General features: G+C 39.5%; 2 protein-coding genes across 3 annotated transcripts; one reads left to right on the top strand and one right to left on the bottom strand.

The window, feature by feature from the left end:
* Positions 1-537: 537 nt before the first annotated feature.
* On the bottom strand, positions 538-16,420 carry hmgxb3 (HMG box domain containing 3). Of its 2 annotated transcripts, none has more exons than XM_073854403.1 (21): positions 16,067-16,420; positions 13,766-13,892; positions 13,413-13,599; positions 12,740-13,246; positions 12,510-12,608; positions 12,175-12,306; positions 11,741-12,033; positions 11,122-11,225; positions 9,684-9,764; positions 9,511-9,605; positions 7,952-8,050; positions 7,731-7,865; positions 7,357-7,658; positions 6,213-6,340; positions 5,804-5,935; positions 5,534-5,718; positions 5,161-5,380; positions 2,256-2,389; positions 2,052-2,171; positions 1,766-1,975; positions 538-1,695 (listed from the first exon to the last, which is right to left on the bottom strand). In XM_073854403.1, exons 2-21 carry the CDS (start codon positions 13,888-13,890, stop codon positions 1,174-1,176), a joined length of 3,810 nt encoding a protein of 1,269 aa, XP_073710504.1. In that variant the 5' UTR covers positions 13,891-13,892; positions 16,067-16,420; the 3' UTR covers positions 538-1,173. The 2 variants fall into 2 exon arrangements, with proteins under 2 accessions (XP_073710504.1, XP_073710505.1); XM_073854404.1 differs by having other exon boundaries at positions 13,425-13,599; positions 16,067-16,419.
* A 553-nt stretch (positions 16,421-16,973) lies between these two features.
* LOC129422600 (SLC35A4 upstream open reading frame protein) lies at positions 16,974-18,847 on the top strand. The gene is made up of 3 exons (XM_055178632.2): positions 16,974-17,122; positions 17,836-17,934; positions 18,641-18,847. The coding sequence occupies exons 1-3, from the start codon at positions 17,108-17,110 to the stop codon at positions 18,839-18,841; spliced, it is 315 nt and encodes a 104-aa protein (XP_055034607.1). The 5' UTR covers positions 16,974-17,107; the 3' UTR covers positions 18,842-18,847.
* Positions 18,848-18,885: the final 38 nt, after the last annotated feature.

Raw genomic sequence — 18,885 nt, 5'->3', positions numbered from 1 at the left:
AATAAAAACTAATATTCATGTTGCAGACACGTCAGTACTTTTGTGTCATCATCTGCTTTACAAAAACAATACTTTTATTTTCGTAAATTATTAACATACCTTACGGAATGTATTTTTTTATAGTAAAAGTGTAGTAATCATGGCTTATAAATTATGATTTTAATGTGTGATTCAACTATGTAGTAATCATGTTTTGTATAAGTAATTTATTAACTTTTAACACAGTAAAAAAGTGGAAAGGGTACAGTATATAATATCTAAATAATAAAATGACACAAGCAATGTGTAAATCTCCCACCTATAGCCTCATTTATGTACTACTATATGAAACATACCATTTAAAAGATATCAATTGTAATTTTAACAACGTTCTAACTACATAAATCAAAGAAATGGCAATAAGGTGCTAAGAAAACTACCCATGAGGAGTTTTTCAGCCAATGGAATTACGCGGGGGTCTTAAGGGGGCAAAATTGCCAGGGGGGACCGAATTGCTCATGACACCACCACTTGTTAGTTATGATATATGAACGAAAGTAATTTACTTGTCATTTATTTTCCTTGTTATCAGAAATAAACTTAAAAAAATTTAAGTACGTCATGTCGTCATCAGTTATGCCACACAAACACAAATTCACTCGAAATAAACAGTTCACATGATTAATTTTTTTTTTAATGCACGATAAAGCGGGATCTCTCAACACTCAACTGTCAAAATATGCGATTAAAATAAATACTGTTGATTTGTCACCTGTAGTGGTTTCACTTTGCTACGGGCAATAAAATTCTTATTTACAAAGATCACAAGGCATACAAAAGTCCAGAAAAATGTCTTCTGTTAGTCAATTTCACGTTGCTCCTGTCCCCGAAAGATTATTGTGGCAGGCATGAGACAGAATGTCTGAGAACAAATGTTTATTTATACTATATTTGAATATAGTATGACTACAGTACACAATAACACAGGACAAACATTCACATCCCTTCTGCAGATCTTCTTCAAACAGAAGCTTTGGAGCACATGAGCGTGAGTACAAGACAACATCTTCCTGTTTTTTGTCAACTGTTCCATGAATAAACCCCACTGAAGTGCTTCCGTGTCTGAAACCCAGCGTCTTATAGTTTGTAGTTTCCTAAAATTGAAATGGTAGTCGCGTCTGCGTGATCCCTGAGTCAGACGAGCATCATCTCCTCGCTCATCATCACTCCAGAGTCTTTCTCCATCTCGCCATCTTCAAGCTCCTGTTCGTCTGAGTTGATATGTGCCACTCCCAGCCTGTAGAGGGCGTCTCTGATCATCACCACCTCGCCCGGCTGACAGGCGGTCAGGACCTCTGCGATCTGCTGGTTTACAATGTCTCTGCTGCTCAGGAAGTCCACCAGCCTGTTGTAGAGGTAATAATACGCAGCGTTATCAAACACTAGCGCTTTACGGCGGATGGCAGACACGCCGTCGTTTTCGCTAGTTTCGTTGTCAGATTCGTGGCATATCTCGCTTGCTACGTCAACGTAAGGTTCGAGTTCTCTGCACAGCGTCATGGCGTGGTGAGCATCACCGTGCAGATGGTTCGACCTGTCAAGCCGCACAATCCAGCGGGAGGCGGATTTGGTGATGGGGTGCAGCTGTGGGTTTGACTCAGTAACGGACAGATCCAAAGTGTACTGCTGGTCCTGTAGTTCTGAGCATGAGACGTACTGAAAGAGGACAGAGAGGTTAGCAAAACCAGACCAAAGAGGACGTCAACACACAGCACAAGCAACTTACCTGTGGTGCTGTTGCAGGGTCAGAAAAACAGCCCTGGTTTTTCCCCCACATCTGAGAGGTCAGTTCAGGGTATAACAAATCAGCACACAGCGCCACCTTCTGAGCACAATCCGTCACATAGACAGGCGGCCAGAACCGCGTCGACAACAGCAGGTCCACGTGATCTCGAGCGCTTTCTCGACGAACAATGTACTTAGAGCTGCACACCACCTATCCGGAAACATCAACAAACAGTCTGAACGAACCACGTTCAATCCTTCATAATCCATAATGATGTGTGACGTACCTGATGTGGACACACTCGGCTGATTCTGCCCGCCGTCACGTGAGTTTTTGGTTCAGGGGCCGTCCAAAGGCCGTTTCTTATTTGTGAGTACAACAGGGAAACAGACGCCAGCAGCTGCTCCTGTCAGGACAAATGACAATCGAGTGATGAACTTTAACTTGAATTAAATACATTGAGGTGAGATCTCCAAAGAGTTTTGTGTACCTTTGAAGTGTCTGTTGCAGCTGGGCTTCCACATTTTTCCAGCACGTCCCTGAGCTCCTGCTCACTGTGTTGTTCAATCTGATCCGATCTAAGCAGACCCTCGTGGATTAGACGCACCAGGACTGCAGGGTCTCCTGAAATACAGACACATGCTGCAACTTCAGGGCTGCGACGCCACCGCGTTTCAACATTACATTTCATGCATCTTAAAGGGACACTCCACTTTTTTTTGAAAATATGCTCATTTTCCAGCTCCCCTAGAGTGAAACATTTGATTTTTACCGTTTTGGAATCTATTCAGCTGATCTTCAGGTCTGGGGGTACCACTTTTAGCATAGCTTAGCATAATCTATTGAATCTGATTAGACCGTTAGCATCATGCTCAAAATGACCAAAGAGTTTGGATATTTTACCTATTTAAAACTTTTGTAGTTATATTGGGTATTAAGACTTACAGAAAATTTAAAGTTGCGATTTTCTAGGCCGTTATGTCAAATTAAGTGCTGCGGGTGTGCATTTTTTCAAATAATTCAAAGTCATATTCCGCTTATACCACCGTTACCACAAACATTGCTCTGGTGCATATTTTTAAGACATTTGACAGTTTAGGTGTGCGTTTATTGAAAAATAATCAACCCCCATGGAACATTTCTCAGCCAATCAGAATACAGCATTCAACAGACCCGTGGTATAATAAAAACTAAGACCTAGTCCTGGATTTATGTAAACCCTGTCTGGGAAACCCTTCGAATTATGTGTCTGGTAGTGATGGCGAAGTGAAGCTTTCTTGAAAAGGTTCATTACTCAAAGCTTTTCAAATCAGAGCTCGATGAGGACCTCTGCTGGTGAAAGTGCTGTATCACTGAATGTTTCACAACCAAACAACGTATTAATTATAGAAGCAAGAATTAATGGTTTGACAAATTAAGGATAGAATAATAAATAAATGTAACAATATACAAAATACATGACCAAAGCATGTTCCATTTCATACGAATGGTAACTCCAAACAAAAACAACAAATTAAGGATAAAGCTTGGTCTTAAAAGTATAAAGTGTGAACCATTTAAAAAAAATCATGGTATTAAGTGGTGCAGAAAAGACTTTTTACTACTATCCAATATATATATTTTATATTATAAACTCACTATACAGCAATCGATTTCGTGTAACGCAATACTTCAATACAACCCATGAGGGCGCGCCATGTATCGCACAATTTAAAACCTTTTAATCAGATAACGAAGCAGTCACGTGGGTGTGAGTGAAACGAAAGGCTTGTTTGACTTCATGCGGCTCCACAAGAACCGACAGCCGGATGACGTCAAAGTACCGCGAGAAATTTGACTTTTTTTTTCTTTTCTTTTTTTTTTTATTGAGAAACAACAACAAGTACAAAGTACAAAAGTCACATTATAAACATTATACAAATTGTATAAATATAAATTTTGTATAAACTGTGACATAAACATTTATAACGAAATTTGACTTCTCTAATCGGTCTCGCGGTACTTTGACGTCATCCGGCTGTCGGTTCTTGCGGCGCCGCATAAAGTCGAACAAGCCTGAAGCTTCGGACGTCATTGGTCACGTGATTTTGCCAGAATGAATCAAGCTTCGATACAAAGCTTCGATACAAAGCTTCAATGAAAATCGGTTCATTTTTTTTTTGACACACACCTCGGAGCTTCGGTGTTACTGGTTACATCACTAGTGTCTGGCTTAGCTTTTTGAAGCCCATCCATCATCAGAAAAGGAATATACATGATGTCACATGGTGGCAATAAAACCTTTTCTATTCACTCTACAGCGAGGTAAATGTGATAAACAAGTCTTGAATCACTAGATTATAAAAAGATGTATAACAGAAGATGAGAGCTATACACGCACACAGACAGCAGGTGGCGGTATTTGGTTCATATTTCATTAAAAATACAGCATCAGGTCTTCTGTAACTTAAGTGAAGAATACAGAAAACATACTAATGAAAGAAGATCAAAATTAAGGTCATCTAAAAAAAAAAATGTGGGAGTGGGAAATAAAGAAATATCACATGAAATACTATAGAAGATACCATAGTATTTACTATAGTAAACTATAGTTATATTTCACAAGAACCATTACACATCATCAATTTCAGATCGCGAAACATAATGACGGCCTCCATAGGTTAAAAAGTAATGAAAAAAATTTATGTGTTTCTATCAATAAAGTTTAGTAGTTGAAGGCAAATATAAAGTATTAAAGTCGGGGTACCTTTTAATACTTTAAAGGGATAGTTCACCCAAAAATGAACATTCTGTCATCATTTACTCAATCTTATGTTGTTACAAGCCTGCATAAATTTCTTTGTTCTGATGAACACAAAGGAACATATTTTGAGAAATGTTTGTAAGCAAACCATTCGTGGACCCCATTCACTTCCATAGTGGGAAAAAGCATACTATGGAAGTAAATGGGGTCCACCAATGATTTGATTAGAAACATTTCTCAAAATATCCACCTTTGTTTTCATCAGAACAAAGAAATGTATACAGGTTTGTAACATGAGGGTGAGTAAATGACAGAATTTTCATTTTTCAGTGAACTACCCCTTTAAGGGGTGGTTTCCCGGACGGGGATTAGCTTAAACCAGGACTAGGCCTTAGTTAAACAGGATATTTAAGTCAATTTTAAAAGCATAATTTATAAATAAACACTACTGGTGTGCATCGTAAGACACAACACTCATACTGATATATTTTAAGATATGTCAGAGCAAGTTGTTTTCTATCAAGACAACGTTAACATTTAAGTTAGTCTAGGACTTACTAGGCTTAAACCCTGTCTGGGAAACCGCCCCTAAAATTTGACATACTGCCAGTTCAAATAATAATGTACAGAGGTGAATAAGTGGTGTGCATACCTGTGAGTGCTGTATCTGTGGTGATCTTATCCTTTTCTGTGTTAATGACACCTGCGCTCCTCATGAGAGGAGGAATAAACGGAGCGATGATGGACGCATCGAAGCGCGTGATGGGGATGCTGCAGGGAAACGCTGCCTGTTCTAATGCCTCATTCTCCATCGTCAGCCAAAACTCATCGACCTGCACCTCATCCGTCACTTGGACCTCAGGCCACGTGAACTATAGAAAGAGAAAGGTGAATGAGACCTATCTGTTTTTTAGTTGAAAATTATTTAAAAAAAAAAGAATAATATCTTTACATAACACTGTGTCACTCGACTCGAGAAGAATCTAATTGAAACATGACTAATGTGAATCTATACATCTCTTTACCTCCACATTCTTCAGCAGTAAAACATTGTTGGTGTTGCGTTGTGCGACCTCAAGTTTAGGAGCGATGCCACACACTCCACAGATCATATCGTTATAATCTCGGACCGTCAGACACTCAAACGCCCAATAACCACTGCAGAAGAGCTCCTGAACAAGAGATAAATCCTCAGAGCTCAACACGCAGTCTGAAAAAAAAGAGAAACTGGTTAGGTTTGATTCCCAGATCATTATTCCAGTAAATACAACACACATCCAGTATATGACAAACACCTGTTTGTATTTGTGTGTTTTTGATAATACTGAAAGCAGCGTGTGCAGGATCATCTCCTTGTCTGATCTGATGTCTCATCTTGAAGAATAAATCCAGCGTCACCAGCAGTTTATTTCCGATGTTAAACAAACCTGAGACAAAACAAACACAGCGTCAGAGTTTGCATACGTTGTCAAATCTATGTTTGATTTTTAGTGCTTTCATGGAGGACAGCACACATTAATGTAAATGTTTATTAGTCACAATGAAGCAAGGCCGGGCATGGAGACATCACAGTTTCCAATTAGATTTCAGCCTTGTTGGAAAAGGGGTATGTATCGCCCCCTTGAGTCCTGAACATGCGAGTAACACACTGTGCAGACATTTGTGTTTCTATACAGCGTGTGTTCTTCCACTTTTTGTGTTTACCTGGATGCAGGTCTGTGAAACTGTGAAGTGCCAGACACTGCAGATTCGAGCAGATTTTCACCTGTAGGGTGACCATTCGTATCGCAACGTCAGTCAATAACCAGCATTCCTCTAAACCTGCAGCCGAACTACACAACAAGACAACACACATTTAACGGAAGCACAAAACTCATTTAAAGGCGGGGTGCATGATTTTGAAAAACACTTTGGAAAAGGGAGTCGGACCAAGTAACAAAACACACTTGTAGCCAATCAGCAGTAACGGTACTTTCACACGGGGCGTAAGCGGTAACACTTCCCATTCACTTTCAATGGGTGACATCATGCGTTGCCGAACTAAATTGTGGACCCTTTGGCACCGTGTCACTTCTGCGGCACTCGCTTGAACATTTCTCAACTTCTCAAGCGGCAACGCGTGCGTCAGCCAGCCAATCAGATCACCTTATGTAAATAACCTAGGCAGAGTCAGCCAATTACCGGTATGTTTATGGAAGACCGGGGCATGTGTTGCAGCCATTGTGATTGGCTGTTGGCTACGTTAAGCGTTAACGCTTCTGTCCCGTGTGAATGTCCTGTATGGGGCATGTCTACTAACCGACACCATTGCCTGGGTTGCCTATGTGTGAGGCGGGTCTATCAAAAGAAGGTCCATATTCTATTGGGGTTGGGGCGTGTTTGTTTAGGTGATTTCAAATGTCGACATTGGCGTTCAGAGATCATGTACCCCGCCTTTAAACACAACATGATGCAGGAGGATTTAAGATGATTCGAATTATTGGGATTAACTGCATTGTGGACGCAAATTCGTGATGGTAAGCACACAGTTGACAGTGCATTGACTTCCATAGTATTTGTTTATCCTACTATGGAAGTCAATGGATAGTGTCAACTGTGTGTTTACCATCATTCATCAAAATATCTTCTTTTGTATTCAACAGAAGAAAGAAACTCATACAGGTTTTGTACAACATGACGCAAGTAAATGATCACATATTTTTTGGGATGAACTATGTCTTTAATTATTACAGGAATTTCTTTTTGTTTAGGATAAAGCCTATAACCTTTTGGTTCAAGTGCACATTAGTTGGGGTTAATGGGGTTTGAACCAATAATATTTTACCCTGTGGTAAGTGGTCCGTCTCACCTCAGCTCCCCTTTAATCAGCGGGCATTGACACAGACTGCAGTGTGTGGCCGCTGGTTCATAAAAAGACGGCCATCCGTTTCTCTCTTTCGTTGCGTTGTCCATCTCATCGCTTATTACAGAAGCATTGAGCTCACGTATGAGGCTGAAGACGTCCTGCAGTTCTGCTTCACTCTCTGGAAACTGCAGACAGCATCTGAGGACGCTCACTGTTGACTGACGCTGCACTTCCTTCTGAGCTGCGCTCAGGGGCTGAGACGGGTCCATCAGAACCGGTAAACCTGCCTCAACCTCAGCAGAGATCTGAAGATCATGAACGCATTCAGAAACTATACAACATGTGGTATGTGGTGGGTGGTGAGTGCTTGCACTAACCGTTAGTTTCGTTTTCTTGCCGAGTTCCCATCCGCAGGTCGGACAGTGTTGAGGTTTGTGTCTGTTCTTATACACATAATCACATGCAGGGTTCTTACAATGACCTCTTCCTCTCGCCGTAGACAAACCCAGAGCCTGATCAACGTACACAAAACAGTTAAAATATAGCAACACAAAAACTGAGATGCAACAGTAAAGGACAGCAGTGTTGGCACACTAACAAGGGATGATCCAGATGTTTTTTTAAAGGGCACCATGGAGAGAATCTTCACGCCATTGTCAGTAATGATGTATTGGTTACTGTTGACTGTCGTGGGTTTCTGAAATACAAAAAGATTTTGCAGTTTACAGATAAGAACCGTAAATTAGGGTTGCTGTCCCGTAAAATATGATATATAGAATTAAAGGATTAGTCTATTTTCTTAAAAGAAAAATCCAGATAATTTACTCACCACCATGTCATCCAGGATGTTGATGTCTTTCTTTGTTCAGTCGAGAAGAAGTTGTGTTTTTTGGGGAAAACATTGCAGGATTTTTCTAGTTTTGATGGACTTTGATGGAGCCCAACATTTAATACTTAACTCAACACTTGGCAGTTTTTTTCAACGGAGTTTAAAAGGACTATAAACAATCCCAAACGAGGCATAAGGGTCTTGTCTAGCGGAACGATTGTCATTTTTGACAAGAAAAGTAAAGAATGTGTACTTTTAAACCACAACTTTTTGTCTAGGTCCGGTCCAGCGCGACCTAACGTAAATGCGTAGTGATGTAGGGAGGTCACGTGTTACATATATAAAATGCACATTTGCGGACCATTGTAAACAATAAACTGACACAAAGACATTAATTAGTATCAGTTGACATACAACAACGTAGGAACGGTCCTCTTTCAACACACTTGTAAACACTGGGGCGGACTTTCGCGTTCGTCCTTTGTGACCTCTTGACGTATTGCGTGGGGTCAGCTGGCGCACACAACCGTTTCTAGACGAGAAGTTGTGCTTGAAAAATGTATATTTGTTATTTTTATTGTCAAAAATGACAATCGTTTCGCTAGATAAGACCCTTATGCCTCGTTTGGGATCGTTTGTGGTCCTTTGAAACTCTGTTCCTATTAAAGTCCATTAAAATTAGAAAAATCCTGCAATGTTTTCCTCAAAAAACATAATTTCTTCTCGACTGAACAAAGAAAGACATCAACATTTTGGATGACATGGTGGTGAGTAAATTATCTGGATTTTTCTTTTAAGAAAATGGACTAATTCTTTAAAGGGATAGTTCACCCAAAAATGAAAATTCTGTCATAATTTACTCATTCTCATGTTGTTACAAACCTCTATAAATTTCTTTGTACTTATGAACACAAAGGAAGATATTTTGAGAAATGTTTGTAACCAAACCGCTCGTGAGCCCCATTCACTTCCATAGTAGGAAAAAATAATACTATGGAAGTGAATGGGGCTCACAAACAGGCTGATTACGAAATAATGACAGAAGTTTCATTTTTGTGAACTATCACTTTAATAACTAATAAAAATTCATGTAATGAATTAATATATTGACATTGTTATTATTTATTAAATGTTAGCATGATAAATCTCCATAATCTTTCCAATGACATTTATAAAGTTTTAGAGAACAATTATGGTCCAATAAACAAATGCTTGATATTTTATAATGCTGTCATATGTTAAATAAATTGCCTTGGCGTGAATGTATAAGGGTGTGCCTTATTTTGCAACACTGCAAGTGGCAACCCTACCGGAGACAGCAATCTCACCTGTTCTGAGGCAGTGGGTGTGATTAAGTGGCCCAACTGTTTAAGGGTGCTGGGCTTCAGACCCACGATGTGCTCACTGGCTGATGGTTTCACTGAGAACAGCACAAGCTGGATGTTATCAGAGATGTAAGATACAGATTAGAAACACAGATCATCAGAATCTGAGCTCACTGTTCTGATAATACCAGCATCTGTGCCGACCTCATCAGGACGAACAGCGATCCACTGTACAAGTGCAGACTGGGCGGCTGTATCTGTGGAGAAAAACCTGGATTTCACATGTTTCATTTATTTCACTTTCTGCAATCAGTGTTTGAATTATTAAAAAAATTATGGGGTCCCCTAGCTAACCTGATCCTGAATTAGGGCTGTCACAATGATTAAATAATCGTCTCATCACGATTGTTTGACCTCATCACAATGATTTCAGATCACCGCAATGATTGCATATCTCTCTAAAAAACACAAGGGGGAGCTGCAGCACCTGTATAAATGAGACATTATCAAATGGCACTCCTTAACTGACAGTGTAACGCGATACATTGCAAATCCATTCAATACAGTGGGAAAAAAACGGCATTTAAAGAAATGCTGCAAAACTTGTATTAGTGTATTAGAATCAAAAGTTAAAGCCCTAAAACAGGCAATTAATCGCCATAATTTATTAGATAATTAACCGTCAGCCAAATGTCATAATCGTGACAGCCCTATCCTGAATCAAAATTTTTGTTGGTCATGGAACAACTTTTTAATAAAAAAAAATAAACAAATTACCCTTCACTCAAACCCTAACCATTTTTTACTTCTCATATTAGTGTGAAATAGTAGCTTGAGAATAATTTTTTAAAAGCCCTAACCCAATCTTAAAGGGGTCATATTGTGAAAATCTGACTTTTTCCATGTTTAAGTGCTACAATTGGGTCCCCAGAGCTTCTTTCAATCTAGAAAACGTGAAAAAGAACAACCCAGTAACTTTGTTTTGGTCAACCATTCTCTGCAAGCATATAAAATAATAGGTCATTGAAATCTGGCTCCCCTTGTGATGTCAGTAGGGGATAATACCGCCCCTTAATCTGGACTATACAACCACGGCACTGTCATTTAGTGTAGAGATCAGCTCATTTGTATATAAAAGGACACACCCAAAACGGCACAGTTTGCTCACACCTACAAAGTGGCAATTTTAACATGCTATAATAAATGATCTGTGGGGTATTTTGAGCTAAAACTTCACATACGTACTCTGGGGACACCAAATACTTATTTTACATCTTTAAAAACTTGATAATATGACCCCTTTAAATCTAACAACCTGTCAATTCCTCCAGAAAACAGCACGAGGCACACTTGAGAGTTTGAATTTATTTCAGACAGAAATCTTTTGAATACATTTATTGCAAAATTGGGACAAATAACAGACAATATTTCTTTTTGACAGCGCAGCATAAGAAATTATTAATTCATGAAGTATTTTAATAAAAAACAGGGGACCCCCCAATTTATATTGTTGTGCTTTATAAGGGGTCCCTCAATGCTTATAGGAGGTCCGGGACCACCCCAGTCGCCCCCTTCAATTCAAATAATTTTAGTAAAAAAAAATCTAAGACTCACTGGTCTGAGCAGGTGCTGGAAGAATCGCTCTTATACGACGTTTTTGTGCTCCACTGCTGTTTATTTCTCTCGAGACGACTTGAATTTGACCATTACTCAATGATCTGAAAGCACATACGACACACAGAATATTAGAGAATTAGAAAAGGTACACAATATTTACCAAAACAACCCTGAGAGAATCTACTTAACTTCTGCATAGTACAATTTCACTGCATATTAGGTGCTGGATGGATGCTACTGACCAAAATTCACATCTTTGTAATTTTGTATGTATGGCAGTATGTGATAAATGCCTCGGCATTTTATACAAAGTGGAATTAATGTTTACATGCAAAGTCAAAACCTCATGTGAAATGTTATGATCACTATTAATAAAACAGTGTGTGATTAAAAGACTTTGGAAATACACAGCTGCACTACACGAGAGCTGGTTGGAAAGCTTACGTCTGACCTCAGTGTACATTTCTGGCAGAGCTTTTGTTGGTTATATCAGATATAAAAATGATAAAGACAGTATTGGGAAGGATACCGATATATTACCAAAACTCAATATACCGCCCAGCTCTACTGCAAATATTTAATGTAAACAGAATGCATTGTGTGATGCATATCTTACAGCAAAGACTTTGATTCAGCATCAGACGTTGATGCTTGTTGAGCATTTTTTTTCTCTCTCTTCCTGCAGCCGGCCCTGCGAGAGGATGTAGAGCCTCGGTCCTGAGGTTTATCTTCAGAGGATTTCTGGGTAATTATGGAAGAGCCTATCTGGTCCGTGTTCTGCATCAGTTCTTTTTCCATGTTTATCGTCGCGTCATTCGGATCTGTCAGACCACCTGGATGAGCAACAGGAAGCTTAAAGTCGTCGCACTGTTGCCCTGGAGGCACTGCTTTTCTTGATGCTCTTTTTGCCTGTAATTGAGAAAAATTAATTATTCTGTGAGATATGATGAAAAGCATTTCTGCCCTTTCAGTCCAACACACGTCTGCCTCTGTCTGCACACAGATCACATATATAAATGACTGTAACCCAGATCAGGTTTTAGAACTTACAGTGGCAACCCACTTCCCCCCGAGATGCTGGCCACAGTCAGGACACTGGGGCGGTTTGTGACGGGTGACGTATGAAAACAGACAGCCAGGTGTGGTGCAGTAACCCCGCCCTCGCCGTGTATATCTGATGGGCTGAAAGCAAAATAGACTTCTGATGTTTGAAATATATTCTCATTTAATGCAGTGAATAGATGTGCAAACGTTACATAATTTTTAGGAAAAAATGGACAACTCACTTTTTACTTTGTGATTCAATTAATTCATTAAAGCTTTTTCAAACAGACACACACAAGTAAATGTACATGCATTACTGACTGTAAAACTATTTCACTGACCAGTTTAAATGAGGGTTTGGTTTCTGCTTTCGCAGTGTTCATAACTGGAAACATCATTACTGGACCTGCAGTGGTAATTATTTTATTTTCCACCACACCCTGAAAAACAAAATACATAACAATGATTCAAACAGAATAAAATCATTTATTAAACACCTTATTAATAAATTAAAAATTCATTATTTTCTTTCAAACTAAACAGATACTGCAGCCAATATAGTGAAGCCCACCTGATTAGGTATTATCGCGACAAGACGTGTGGCATCCGGTTTGATCTGAGGCATTAGAGCTCCGCCCTCCATTACGTTCTCTACCACCATGCCAGCATCACCATAGGCCCCGCCCACTACTTTACACTCCTCTCCCTTCACAAGAACAGCAGCAGGTTTAAGAGCATCCCGCCCGAGACCCAGTGATCCTTCATTGGCACAGGAATTCTGGGAGAGGACTGCCGTTCCACCTACAGACGCTGAGGTGTGTTCGCCGAGCGCCTCGATGGCAATGCACTGCTCCGACAGCTCCACCTCACTGCCCAGGGTCATGGGAGACACCAGAGTCTCCTGTGTGGGGGTCCGAGTGGCTCTATCCAGGGTCCCCTCTGCTTCTCCGTCCACACAAACCTCTACCTGTCCACTTTCCCCTTCCACTGAACTCTTGGAAAGCAGCAAATAATTCGCCCTTGGGAGGATCTTGCGGAACCCTGGGACATCCTGAGAAGACGCAGCTGATTGGTTGCTCTGGGAAAAAATTGGGAAATTTTAATATCCGATCACTGCGTTTCAATTAAATGTGGCTATGACATTTGTGTTTTAAGAAAATGATTCTCATAAGTCTGTGAGATGAATATTTACAGTATACATACAGTATGTGAATAATATACACAGGTTTTCTCGGAATAATTACATTTAGACTCACGGGGTCGACGCCATCTTTCTCCATGCGAGCTCTCTCCAGGTAATAACCTCGATCGGCCACATTCAGTCTCTTCCAACTGTCGCTGATGCATTTGTTGATCTCAGACTGAGGCAGCTCTGGGTTTTCCTGCTGCATGTTCTGACGCACGTCGAAGTAGTAGAGCAGATACGCTGACCTGCGCCGGAGGTCAAGGGTTAATGCAGCTGAAACCTTGTATTACTGCATTAGTGCACTCATACTCTGACCAATCAAGGCCGATTAGTATTACAGTTCAGATTGTGCAGTTTGCTAAAAATGAATCTGGCCTGAGAAGATTTATGTTTGAGTTTCTTTAGCTCTACCTGGGCTTCTTGGGTTTGTCTGAGTTCCCTGTGCCACCTTTGCTCCTCCGTTTCTTTTTGGGTGATGGAAGTTGCAGCAGTGTGTAGCAGCTCTCCACCTCCATCTCTCCATAGATGGCCTCCATCTCTGAGAGATAACATAGAAAGAAAAGTATTCACTCAAAATTATAAGTGGTTTAACACTGCTTTAGTGAAAGTGCTTTTGTAATAAGACACATCCATCAAGTAAAAAATGTATTACCCTAAAATATACACCCTACCGAAAAACCAGCTTAAGCTGGTTGGTTTGTTTATGCTGATGTAGAAGGCTGGTTTTAGAGGGGTTTTGGACACTTTTTTACTTGGTCAGGCTGGTCTTGTCTGGTCAAACTGGAAAACCACCTAAAACAAGGCTGGAAGCTTGGCTAAGCTGGTTGGCTGGTCTTAGCTGGTTTAAGATAGAAGTAGCTGGTTTCAGTTGGTCCTCAAAGCCTGGAAAAGCTGGTCTTCCAGACTGGTAGAGCTGGTCTAAGATGAAAGTAGCTAGCTTACTGGTGGGTTAGCAGGTCTTTCAGTCTGACCAGCTAAGACCAGCCTGCTTCACCACCTTAGACAGCTTAGCTTAGGCTGGTTTTAGCTGTTTTTTCTACAGGGTAAATAAGTAATTCCTCAGTAATTCATATTTACTATATTTTCCTGTAGTTCATATTAAAATGTAATCGATAGGGAATGAGATAAAACATATTTGGTGTGCTGTCCGAGGGAAGGGCTCCAAGTTCGGAATTTTAGCCCCAACCTAGAATACTCCCACTATTTAACTGGGATTGATGAAACTAGCTGCAGGGTTCCCACACCCTAGTTAACTTCAAATTCAAGGACCTTTCAAGGACTTTCCAGGTCCAGTACCCTCAAATTCAAGGACTAAATGTGGGGATACATTTCAAGTGAGAGCAAGGTTACATCGTGTTACCTTTTAAGATACATTGTTACAGTTCCCTTTCGAGGGAACTCGCGCTGCATCACTGCGGTGACACTTTGGGGACGCCTCCAGGTGCGTCTAAATGTTTATATCAAATTCAACCAATGGTGAGGTTTAACGACAAAGACAGGGTGACGCAGGAGCCAGGAAGTATATTGCTATCTGAAATATTGCCAAAGACGGCGTTACAGGGACGCAGGAAGTATGGCAAGGGAGACGCAGTGTCTCGTTCCCTTCTCAGGGAACAACAGTTACATACGTAACCCGAGACGTTTTCATGTGTCAAACACAACTATGCAAAAAAGCATTCTGGTAAGAATCAACATTCGCATACAGAAGATATAAGCATTTAAAGCGACCAGTTTAGCACGTGCTTGAAACGTCTAGAATTTTTATGATATTATCCTACAAAACACAGGGCATATGGATATTTTATCGAGAAAACTTCTTGCATAAAATAGATTCAAGCACTTTTAATGATCTGTATATATGTATATTTTCAAAAACTTCCCTGGGCCTTAAATTTCTCCCCCAGATTCACAAAAAGGGAACCCTGTAGCTGAGAGTGAGGTGATGGGGTGAAGGAGGGATGCTGCAAAACAATAGTTGGGACAACTATTAATAGGCACCTTTTTGGACTAATTGGTTGGATCACATGACCATGCTCCTCCCGAACTTAGTTAAATAAACTTCATATTGTAAAACTGGATTATTTAAATCCGCAACATGACAGCCAGTACCACACATATTTCAGGGATGCATATTTTACAATAGTAATAATGTGTTAATAAAGTGAACACTTTTACATTCTCCTGTATTGAGGATTCAAGGGCATGTACTTAATTTGCCCTTAAGATTAATTTCTAAATTATGTAAATTATCTATTTATTCCGATTTGCGGAAATATAACTTCACAGGTTTCGTTACATTTAAGCCTTTTACATGGTCTCTTTAGTAGGCTACATAACATATGAAACATGTTATTACTATGATACTTGACTTTCGGTAATATTAAATAACATTACTGACAGTGTTCTGCAGAAACCCAATTCCGCAGCTGTTGCAAAATATCAAATATGATTCAAAGTATCCAGTCTAACCATGTCACGTGACATGCTGATTCACACATAAAAACATACACAAATATATATACATACATACATAGCAGTACACACATAACACATACAGACAGATAGATGCACACGGGTGAAGTGTGTTTGAGTGTGTGTGTCTGTATGTGTGTCTGTATGTGTGTGTTTAATTTCCTCCAGTCTGTCAGTTATTGTTGAGTCCTGATACTGGCTGTGCGTGGCCAATGAGCGCGTGTCTTATTGAACCCTTACCTTAATCGGCGCGCGATCGGTCCAAATTCAGCCGAACCTCTCAGCCGGCGTCACTTGTCGGGACCGGGACACGGATCTTGTTTTTGTGTGGAGCGTGAGAGTGTGTGAGTGTGTGTTTCAGCGCGTGTGTTTCTGCAGTATGCTGCAATAAGATGGCGGATCAGATGAGCCGGTGGAGGCCCGATATGAGAGTCAAAATTCATCTGAATCTTTTTTATCCTCAGATTCCAAAGACAAACACACTAGTGTTTAAGCGGGACTATTTTATAGACTGTTGTACTGTTTTAGCAAACGCATCTAAACATCTGGCTTTCCTTAACATTTAAATAAAAAAAAAATACTTATTTGACACAAAGTGTTTTTACCCTCCAGGGGGCGCGCGGTGGCCCAAAGGAGATACATTCAGGTCTCACTACGGTGTTTGTAATGATAATAAGAAATATGTGCATTACAAGATCGTTTATTTATTTTAATTTCAAGGATTATAGTTACATTATATGCAAATGGAACATCACAGCAAACTATATAGAATACATTTTAAAAATATATAATCGGTGATTGTATTTGATTTAGCGCTGAGTAAAGTGACAGGTACCACGTGGCAGTCCGTTTCTAAGTCTTTAGACCCTTTTAAAACTTTCAGTACTTTTTGTTTTGCAAAGTAATTTATGCCACAGAATACACTGATGGTTATGAGACACTGAATATTTAAAATATGAAATTATTACACTCATAGTTTCTTATAAACACGACTTTTATTCTGTTTCTACGTGAGTGGTGCACTGTATTTATGTGTAAAATTATTACATTTCAAATTCGTCAGCCGTGCGTAACGTTAGTCGCTTATTAAAAGAGTTTTTGATTAAATATTTTTATTTTCTTTATTTATTCAATATTTCTCTATTTATATGTTAAAAATGGATACTGTCATGTTATTGGTGGTAATGTGACTGCATTAAAATAAACAAACAAAAAAAAAACAGTCAGACATGAGTAGTCGCATCATCGAGCGCAGAGCGATTCGATCGGGATTCCTGCAGCATGGCGGGGGACAAGGTGAGTCTGAAAACATAGCTGTTTTACACTGAATTAAAACACACACTGAGCTGTCATGTAGCATAAACGATAGTGCTTTACACAAATAATAACTATCGTGTTCATTTTAACTGCTTGGATTAAAATAAAGTCTCTGAACGCCGACATTTGATCTCACAGACCATTGAAAAACAGAGAAGAGTGAAACTTAAAGGTGACTCAGTCAGTAAAGCTCACTAATAATAATAATGCCTTCACAAGTGTTATGTAATTGTACATGTTGTGTTTTTATCATATTAAGTTACAGAGACTGCTCTTATCAGAAATACAAATAACTTGGTCCCATTGTGGCTATATTCCTCGAGATGTTAACGTTACTTGTTAACGTTACTTGACCTCAGTGCCACTTTCTATAGCATCGACCGAAGCATTCCCTTTAATATGCTTAAAAAATACTTTAGCATTAGTGGAAATGATCTGGTTTAAGTCGAATGTATCTGACTGATTTCAATTTGTAGCTGTAAATAAAGAGGTGTTAAACCCATCACAAGTAAGTTCAGTAACTGTGCGGAGTGACGCAGAGCTCGGGGCTCTGCCTTTGCACCTACCTCTGGAAGCTACTGCATTATTAAAAAAACATTGAGTATTCTTTATTATGTCGAGTGTAGCTGGTTTAAAACAATGTAACATTGCTATAAAAATACATTTAATTTGTGTGTGTGGTTCTGTTTCAGGATCCAGTAACCCGGCTGAAGGACCTGGCACAGCTCAAGGATCAGCTGGAGGAAATCCAGAAGAAGGTGGAGAGTGAAGTTCAGGCAGGAATCCCACAGGTACTGCATTCATCCAGTAATCACTTCAATCTACACTAACATATTGATATACTCATAATCCATAATTGATAAGATGTATCAAAATTATAAACTAGTACACTTAAGCTTGTTTAAACAAACAAAAGACCTGCTTAGTTTCACCCAAAAATGAAAATTCTGTCTCTCATGTTGATACAAACCTGTAAAAATGTCTGTTCGGATGAACACGAGTAAAGATATTTTGAGGAATGTTTGTAACCAAACCGTTCATGAGCCCCATTGACTTCCATGGTAGGAGAAAAGAATACTATTGAAGTGAATGGGGCTCATGAACGGTCAAACATTCCTTAAAATTATCTTCCTTTGTGTTCATCAGAACAAAAAAATGTATACAGGTTTCAAACAACATTTAAAGTGAGTAAATTATGTCAAAATTTTAATCTCCCAGGTATCAAAACAATATAATGTATGTACCATACAAAATGTTTGAAACGTGGCATAGAAAAGAAATACTTATGTTTAAGTTGTGAAATTGTTTAAATAGGAAAAATAATCATTTGCTGATAAATGCATATGTTGCCTCCCTGTACATGTGTAAAACGTGTTAATGTTGTATTTTGGAGCTTGTAAACTCATAATACAAGATGGTTAAATAGGTACAAATGTCTTCATCAATTCTGCACCTGGGACTGCATCTAGTTAAATTCTGTCCTATTTATCTTTTCAGGGTGGGTCATTATTAGCATCGCCATTTCTGAAAGGATTCCTTGCAGGGTATGTGGTTTCCAGAATGCGTTCTTCTGCCATCTTGGGAGTCGCTTTAGGAACCCTGACAGGAATCTATGCTGCCCAGAGCTATCAGGTGCCCAACATTGAGGAGAGCATACGAGACTTTCTGAGCTCTCTGAAGAAAGGACCCGGGAATTAGCAGAGGACTACATGAACAAAGTCAGAAGAAGAACAGATGCATCT

This window comes from Misgurnus anguillicaudatus, chromosome 16 (genome assembly GCF_027580225.2).
Source record: "Misgurnus anguillicaudatus chromosome 16, ASM2758022v2, whole genome shotgun sequence".
Taxonomy (NCBI): Eukaryota; Metazoa; Chordata; class Actinopteri; order Cypriniformes; family Cobitidae; genus Misgurnus; species Misgurnus anguillicaudatus.
Note: the sequence above shows the minus strand (reverse complement) of the source record. Positions and strands in the feature narration are given on the sequence as shown.

Coding starts and splice junctions, on each gene's coding strand:
- LOC129422600 (XM_055178632.2), top strand. Junction 17,935..18,640: donor TTCAGGCAGGAATCCCACAG/GTACTGCATTCA, acceptor TTATCTTTTCAG/GGTGGGTCATTATTAGCATC.
- hmgxb3 (XM_073854403.1), bottom strand. CDS start 13,890: ATGGAGGCCATCTATGGAGAGATGGAGGTGGAGAGCTGCTACACACTG. Junction 13,600..13,765: donor GACAAACCCAAGAAGCCCAG/GTAGAGCTAAAG, acceptor CCTCCGGCGCAG/GTCAGCGTATCTGCTCTACT. Junction 8,051..9,510: donor CACCCACTGCCTCAGAACAG/GTGAGATTGCTG, acceptor TTTGTATTTCAG/AAACCCACGACAGTCAACAG.